Raw genomic sequence first — 8,801 nt, forward strand, 5'->3', positions numbered from 1 at the left:
CCCGTTCAGCAGCGGATATCACGCTCTATTAGGGCGAGAGGCATTCACAATTTTCCAAGCTATACCCCATTACGGGCACATGAAGCTCAATATGCACGGGCCCAACGGAATCATCACTCTTGCTAGTGACCCGGACATAGCACTCCGCGCCAAAAACAAGACAGTCGCACTGGCCCTTGAGGCGCTATCTGAAGCCCCAGCAGCCGAGGAACTCTCTGTGCTGCGCTCCATGGTGAATAGGGACGATGTGATACTCGATAAGAGATCCAAGTCCACCTCCTTTAAACCAGCAGACGAAATAGTCAAATTCCAAGTCCATCCAACGGACCCTACAAAAACGGCCTCCATCGGGGAACAATTAAACCCAGATGTAGACGCCGCACTACGAGAATTCCTACGCGAAAATTGGGACATTTTTGCCTGGCACCCTTCAGACATGCCAGGAATCCCACGTCGGCTGGCCGAGCACAGCCTAAACATCCTAAAAGGATTCAAGCTGGTCAAACAGGCTCTTAGGCGTTTCTCTGAACCCAAGAGACAGGCCATGGGAGAGGATCTAGCCAAATTATTGGAGGCCGGATTCATCAGAGATATAAAACATCCGGACTGGCTAGCAAACCTGGTGATGGTACCAAAGAAGGACAAATCCTGGCGCCTAGGCGTCGACTTTAAGGACCTCAACAAGGCTTTCCCAAAGGATCCCTTCCCCCTCCCCCGCATCGATCAAATTATCGACGCTACCGCAGGACACGATTCATTGTGTTTCCTCGACGCATACTCCGGCTACCACCAAATTAAGATGGCAGAGCCCGACCAGGCCGCAACGGCATTCATCACCCCATACGGCCCATTCTGCTTCAACACAATGCCATTTGGGCTCAAAAACGCCGGCGCAACATATCAACGCATGATTCAGACATGTCTGGCAAACCAGATCGGCAAAACAATGGAGGCATACGTAGACGATGTGGTCGTCAAAACCAAGCACGTCGAAACTCTAGTAGACGATTTGAGGCTCACGTTCGATAATCTCCGAACATATGACATTAAGCTTAACCCGGAAAAATGTGTTTTCGGCATACCAGCCGGAAAGCTCTTGGGCTTCATTGTATCCGGTAGAGGAATTGAAGCAAACCCAGTCAAGATCCATGTTCTGAAACAATTGGTGGTTCTGCCAACGAAGTAACATCCTCAGCCCACGTAATAATGGCAGTAATTGCCCCGTGGATGGAACCATTCCTAGCCTACCTAACCAGTCAGAAACTTCCCGAGGACCAAAACGAGGCCCCCTGCATAGTGCGGCAATCTAAAGCCTATAAGGTCCATGAGGGAGAGCTTCACAAGAAAAGCACAACTAGAGTCCTTCAAAGGTGTATCTCCGAAGAGGAAGGGCGGAACCTTCTGGCTGAAATTCATGCCGGACTCGGCGGGCACTACGCCGCAGCCCGGGCCCTTGTAGGCAAGGCCTTCCGTACAGGATTTTATTGGCCGACGGCCCGGGAAGATGCTCAGGACTAAGTCCAACGATGCATCGGTTGCCAGCTCTTTGCTAATCAAATCCACATGCCACCCACCGCCCTCAAAACTATACCCATAACCTGGCCCTTTGCGGTCTGGGGGCTTGACATGGTTGGACCCCTTAAAGGAGGAACCCACAAGCAAAAATACCTACTGGTCATGGTGGATAAATTCACCAAATGGATAGAGGCCAAACCTGTTAAGACGGCCGAATTCGGACTGGTGATAGACTTCATATCAGGGGTTGTACTCCGTTACGGCGTCTCCCATAGCATCATCACTGACAACGGCACGAACTTTACGGCCGACGAGGTTAAACTCTGGTGCAAAAACATGGGCATCAAGCTCGACTATGCTTCAGTCTATCACCCTCAAACTAACGGTCAAGTCGAGCGAGCAAATGGTCTAATCATGAGCGGCATCAAACCCAGATTAGTGCGGTCCCTCAAGGAATCTAACACGCACTAGGTAGAGGAGCTCGACTCCGTACTCTGGGGGCTGCGGACAACTCCGAATCGCACCACCGGATTTACACCATTCTTTATGGTATACGGCGCAGAGGCAGTTCTGCCCTGTGACATAATTCATGACTCACCTCGCGTGCGCATGTACGAAGAAAGAGAAGCCGAGCTCGATCGGCAGGACAGTTTGGACGCATTGGAGGAGCATGATGTGGCAAAAGCCCGTTCTGCATTCTATCAACAGCAAGCTCGAAGATATCAAAGCAGAGAAGTACGGGCCAAAACTTACAACATTGGCGAGTTAGTTCTACGCTGCCGGAAAAGAAAAAGGACAAACTCAAGCCCAAACGGGAAGGTTCCTTTATCATCGACCAAGTCCTGACCGGTGGAGCGTACCGTCTGCGAGATGCATCGGATAACCGACTCGAGCCGAACCCATGGAACGCAGCCCGTCTCCGAAGATTCTACGCCTAGCGCCGGATTCTGAGTCCGTCTCCTTCCTCCGTCTATATTTTACATATTAGCTGTCTTCTGTTTCTCTCCTTCTCTCTCCTTTCCTACTACATCCTTTGAAAGCTTGTTTGCACATTGTTCGCACACACTTGACGCGCTATCCGCGCTCATTATACCTGGGGCTTCTTTAACAGAAGCTTATTTATACGGGCTTCATGCCCAACACATGTGTCACACTTCCGCATGTACCCTTTATTCACCATTATATGCATCGATATGACTTAAGTTTTGGCCAAGCTGGGTTGCCTGGCTCCTGTGCTTACCCCTACGTTCCCGATTGTTCGGCTAGGCGGTAAAGGAAGCACCTATGCGATTGTTACTGCCAGGTCAGCCGGATGTGTACCTCAGACTGGGTGAAGCCGAAAGCTAGCGTTCTTAAGGGAATACTAGTTGACCCGTTGCGCCAAATGGCGCAGAGACCCGGTAAAGCCATGCTTGCGATGAAAAAAAAATGCATTATTTAGTTTCCCTTAATAGGGACAGACGATGTATACACATCTTAGTTTGGTAGGGGTACATGCAGCAATAAATCTAATTTTCCTCGGCAGAAAAGAAAATGGTGTTTTGTTGTTTACAACTCGATGTGTATGCACATTCTATTTTGGTAGCAGAAAGCCCATGTTTAAATCATCTTGTGTTGTAGATATGTTTATCGTATTAGTATTCATTTGTCTAGGAAAAGCGCGCACTAAGAATTCTGTTTTTTATGTATGAAAAAAACATATGTTTACAACATGTATAAACATGCCAAGGAGTGTTTCTATGATACTTTTATTTTGCATGTCCATGCAAAAAAACTTCTCTGATGGAGGCATGGGTATTTGAAAGGCCTATATGCTACCTAGTCACTCTGCGGCTATGGAACTTGTGAGATTTCTCCTTCCTTTTAAGAGAAAGCCCACTTAAGACAAAGAGTATGCACAAATACTAAAATCAGTTTGTGTACAACGGTGGGAAAGTAGGTATTCATATGTCCGTGGATACAACAGGAGCATGATAAATAACATTTTGCTTCTGTCTAACGTATCAGCATAACAAGCCATTTATTTACTCCAGGAATATCTCCTCGTACTCTCTAGCTATTTTTCTAAGTGCATGCCCACTGATCCGAGTAAACCGCTTCTTCAATGTTGAAAAGAGAAGTTTGAGGCTATCATGCCCACTATTGAGATTAGACTGGGCATTATTCTGTAGGGAACTTGGGCCACAGAATATCCTGAATTAGTCATCAAGACAAACATCAGTATTAAGCAAGGACTACAAAAGAAGTAGCTAGAGATAATAAACAAAATAAAGGTTGTTTTACGGAAAACATATTTTTCACTATGAACAAGATTTGTTAAACTGAAATTAAATGTCAAGAAGTTAGAGAACATGATATAACAAGTTAGAGAGACTGATTTGAAATTGCTATTCAACTGCTGAATAGATATTCAAGGCACATTACACAGAGTTCTGGATTTTACATCTCTGAAAGTAGGCACACCATGAAAGTGATAATCATCTAATTAATAAAAACATTATTCTAAGAAAATATTAGACATTGCCTCATATATACCAACGGTTGTCACTTTCTATTGGTTAGAAACCGTTGTGAGACCCCTGATGTCATGTAACTTTAAGATCTGGCAAAGCCTAATAAGCATATTTAACAGCCGCCGTGAGACCACTGATGTCATGTAACCTTAAGCTCTGGCAAAGCCTAATAAGCATATTTAATAGCTGTCGTGAGACCCCTGATGTCATGTTAACTTTAAGATTTGGCAAAGCCTAAGATTAGGTACATCAATACCTTGAACTTGGTGATGTCCAGTTAGCAAAGCCTAATATCTGCATTGGACTGGAATCCGCCGATGTTACTGTTTCTTGTAGGCCTCAAATTACTATTGCATTTCGTGTTGTTACTATACACACTAAAACAAAGACTTCGACTATGTTGAAATGGTCAGTGCAATTATCAAACAGACTATTCATACGAAATTGGGAAATTGGTCATAACAGTACCCCAACATCGTCCAGGTAAATAAACTTCCACCTATGGAGATGCGCCCGTTCTCCAATGTCAATATCGTCCACTGTCTTCTGTTCCATCCACCGGCCCTATCCTCACGCCGGCACCAGTCCACCCGTTGGTCAACCTGCACCTCATATCAACACCCATTCACCACAATCTTGGTTTGAAAACAGAAGATATAAAGTTAATCCATCAAGAAATTTGCATCCACCATAGTTCCTTTCACGAAATAACATGAACCAAAATCACAATAATTAAAGTAATACCTATCTATCCCAATTCAGTTCATTTGGAAAAAAGAAAACGATTCACTGAGATGATTGAATCTCTACATGGAACTAATTAAATAAATGTGATGCCCATGGGCACTTCAAGATTCAGAGAACTTGACATATCTTCCTGGTGCAAGGGGAGCCCAAAAGGAAATTACACTATGGATGACAAAGTTAGTTCGCCAAATGAACGAAGAAAAGACATAAAGCGAATGCAGGTCAGTAAAACTCTGTAAATTAGCCTAGCAGGAGAGAAAGACTCCGAGTAAGTACAACATTAAAAAAGAGAACTGGGAAATTTTCAATATAACTTTAACTGAATTAAATAAGATGAACCAAAGATGGGTACAGATTCATAGAAGCATCTACTATATGCATAGAGAAAATTGGAAAATCTGAAACTAACAGTATGAAATTGCATGCAACCTGTAGTGACAAATTCAGAGTAAAGTTTCTGTACCGCACAATGACCTGTTGATAAGGAAACAGAAAAAAATAGATTAGAACACTTCTTGTAAGAACCATTGGCTTGCATAAACCATCATTGAATTTGCACCAAAACCCAAGCACAGTTTAATCCAAATTCCAAAGCACGTGTTAAACCTGCATATGGTGCTTAGCTGAATGCGTCTCGACTTCGTACGCATCTTCGTCTAGTGAGACGGCTAGGCAGAGATAGTGTGGGAGGCGGCAGGACATGCGGGCTGCAAATCTGGCAGGAGGTCCGAGTCATCGACAACTACCGAGGTTCTGAATTTTCGTGGGCAACACTTCCAACTTGGGTTAGGAACGTCAATTTTAGTACTTCAGTATTCAGTTTTATCACTAAATATGCAGCATGTAGTCGTCAGATTTAGTACTTTAGCGAGTATGATTTTCTGTAATTCTTGGTGACAATTTCATCTCTATGTGGTAACATAATTGACAGTGTGCATCAATTCAACTGATTTAGTTACCTTGTCCATGTTGGTCATGGGGTCTTGCAGCCTCCTTACCCTCTTGTTGATGCTTGTTCTTTCCTAAGCAGCATAAGCAAGGCAAATATTCAGTATAAACATCCGACACCAAGACGAACACCAAAAATGTTGCAGGAAACTAACTAACCCTCTCAGTATAAACATCCGAGGTGTTAGTAGAAGTGTAGCATTAAACAATTGGCGGGCGGGAGACTCCAGATGGATGTGTTTGTCCTACCTGGGAGTCAATGTTGCTGAAGCTGGTGACCATGCCGTCATCGCTGTCGCCGAACAACTTGGCCTTCTTGCGGCCAGGCGTGAAGAACATGATGCTGGAGTTGGTGTCCTTCCAGTAGCTCATGGAGAAGATCCTGGAAAGGTCACTAGAGCCGTTGCCGGCGGTGACGCTCTCGCCGATGTCGGCGGGCGGCATCGGCATGCGCATGGCCATCTTGATCTCTGTGATGTGCGGCATCATGTCCTACTACCTCCAGAAGTTCCACAACAAGCCCAGTCTCCTCTGCTGTGCCATCGCGTCAATGTTGCCTCCTCCCTGCGGGTGCATCATCACAGTCACAGAGCCAGATCCCAGAGCACATTGATCAAAGCGGACAAGGGCCAAAAAAGAACACGGCACCCAGCCAAATCTAGAAAATCAACATGATCAGTGAAGCAAGGATCATGGCAGCACATAGGATATATAAAGCATACATGATATATAAAACAAATGGAGCAGAGGTAGCTACAAAGGAAATGAAGAAACTTGATCCACGGTAAAAATAAGAAGCAACCTCCAAGATAATACGCCTGCAAAACAAAATAAAATAACTAATTAGGACAAGGAAAAATGGTAACTGCTCTGTTGCTCTGCAGTTGGCATATTAGAGCTATTAAAAACCTCAAAATCTAGTACTTTTGTGTCCAATGGTGACGACCAAAAGCTATCTACTATGCATTGAGCACCCTAGATGATGGTTAGAACATTGTGTTCTAATGGATTCAAACAACCTCAAATCCTAGCCATTTAAACAAGACACATAGTTCATGGAATTTACCCAAATAGTACATAGAGGAAGCTGCATAATACAAAAAATAAAATATGAACCGGAAATCAAACCATTGCAAGTCATCAAATCGGTATGATCAGAACCTAGAAAGCAGAGTAAAATTGAAAAGGTAAGGTAAAAGAGAACTCTGACCTAGAACTACAAAAACAAGAAAAAGCCTTTTTACCTGCATGTGCTGCCATAGATGAATCGGTAATCAAACTGCAGTCAGCTAGCCTTGAAAGCAAAAATAAAATGGATTAACTACGAGAACTAAACAGAATAGAACTCTGTTGCATCGAATTGTAGTTAAACAAAATTAAATTATTGTAGGCAATCTGATGTACGGTGTCATCTCAAGAGTACATAGCAACATGTCAAATGGACAGCAAGAGTGATAGAGATCAGGGGAGAAAGGGGGAGGATTGAGAGAAGCTAACCTTGCATGCCGCTCGGAGCTCATCCTTTGAGTAGCATCTTCAGCCGTCGGCAACTCCCCTTCCGTACAGAGCAATCCCATCGACTGGAGCGCTGCAGCTTCGACCTGGATGCCCCTCGCCCCTGTTGCAGGCCTCTCCCCCACCCCGTGAGGCATGCGCCGCCTGGATCTCCGGCCTCGCTGCTCCTCCATGGCGGGAGGAGCTCGTGATAGTCGATCCACCAATGGGGCGCCCGGATCTCCTCTTCCTCATCCAGATCCTGGTTTGCTGCTTCGATCCATGGAGGGGTGTGCCTCTGGAGAGACCATAGCGGCGGGGGAAGAGAGGGAGGAGAGGAGGAGGAGGCTGCGTTGATTTGGGGGCGGTGGAAAAGGGTAGGGTTTGTGCGGCCCGGTCACCAATGGGTGTGGCTGCCGCACGATCTCCCGCAAAACGCGCGACGTGCACGCGGCGCTCAAGATAGGGCGCACACGCACCACGAAACGGTTGACCCAGCCAACCAGCACATCCCAAGAGCCCACACGTCATTGGACACTGTGAGGTTACCACGCGGTAAAAATGAGCAACGTGACCATCCAATGTCCCAGATCAAGTGGAAGACGATCTTGACCACCATCCAACGGCAGACGAGGCAGAAAATCGAGGGAGCCTCCTGCGAGCGAGTCTCCCAGCAACCTTATATGTTTAAATTCGGTCGGTGAACTAAAAGACGATTTCTTACCTATTTATTTATCTGCCCCCAGATGTTTTTTTTGCTTTTTTCGCAGTTCGAACATGCACTTTAGGGCATTGCCTCCGAGGGAAAGGAACCCCTAACGGAACTATTCTCCCTGGAAGATGTTTCTTACTAACCATGTAATATAACATAACTAGTTGGGCACTTGTCTGATAAAGCACTAATGACCCCTACGCCTGGTCTCCACGCATGCCCCGGTTCTTATATAACCGTGAGGGTATTCGGACACACTCCGGACTATTAGGTCCCGAGGTTGAAGCGAAAGGGTCCGCTATGACAAACGATCTACAATCCGGCTAGAAGGCATTTTACATGTCATCTTAAATTACATAGTCAACTTGACTGGGCATATTCCTCTTCAATGCCATCCAGCAGGTTGTCTAGTTTACAGTCCCGTTGGGAATACTTTGTGGCCAATTCTATTTGGCCGTACACTAAGCTCACAGGGATCTTCTTCCAATCGGGCCCCGCAGGTCCGACCTCGGCCATGTGGTTTGGGTCAGCCTTCGTATACCGCGTCTTCACTATGGCCCATACCTCCCTGGCGCCTTGACGGCAGGCCGATATCTTCCATAAGCGGAAGCACTGCCGCACTCCCTGAAGCCTCTCTGCAAGCTCTCCAAGGCCTTCGGGCAGGAAGATAGACGGCCACAAGGCCTGGGCGACGCCTTTCATCACCTGTCGAACTCGTTCGTGCAGTTGCAAGAGCTCGAGAAGAAGGTCACCCGTAGAACCGGGCATTTCCTCTGCAGGACGGCCTGTGAGCATACCTACAGACATAACTCTGTTAGTCGACTTCCTCGCCGAACTCTTTTTTCAAAGTTCGTTCAAGCACTTACTAAAAA

At 45.9% G+C, this 8,801-nt stretch overlaps 1 protein-coding gene across 11 annotated transcripts; it reads right to left on the bottom strand.

Annotated features, from left to right (window-relative positions):
* Positions 1-3,394: 3,394 nt before the first annotated feature.
* On the bottom strand, positions 3,395-7,635 carry LOC119338353. 11 transcript variants are annotated; one of them, XM_037610658.1, is made up of 8 exons: positions 7,221-7,627; positions 6,968-7,017; positions 6,526-6,541; positions 5,973-6,287; positions 5,735-5,797; positions 5,205-5,249; positions 4,497-4,630; positions 3,395-3,708 (listed from the first exon to the last, which is right to left on the bottom strand). In XM_037610658.1, the coding sequence occupies exons 4-8, from the start codon at positions 6,210-6,212 to the stop codon at positions 3,540-3,542; spliced, it is 651 nt and encodes a 216-aa protein (XP_037466555.1). In that variant the 5' UTR covers positions 6,213-6,287; positions 6,526-6,541; positions 6,968-7,017; positions 7,221-7,627; the 3' UTR covers positions 3,395-3,539. The 11 variants fall into 11 exon arrangements, with proteins under 11 accessions (XP_037466555.1, XP_037466553.1, XP_037466554.1 ...); XM_037610656.1 differs by having other exon boundaries at positions 5,973-6,381; XM_037610657.1 differs by having other exon boundaries at positions 6,481-6,541.
* Between the last annotated feature and the right edge of the window lie 1,166 nt (positions 7,636-8,801).

The sequence above is a fragment of the Triticum dicoccoides genome, chromosome 7B (assembly GCF_002162155.2).
Source record: "Triticum dicoccoides isolate Atlit2015 ecotype Zavitan chromosome 7B, WEW_v2.0, whole genome shotgun sequence".
In the NCBI taxonomy this organism is placed as follows: Eukaryota; Viridiplantae; Streptophyta; class Magnoliopsida; order Poales; family Poaceae; genus Triticum; species Triticum dicoccoides.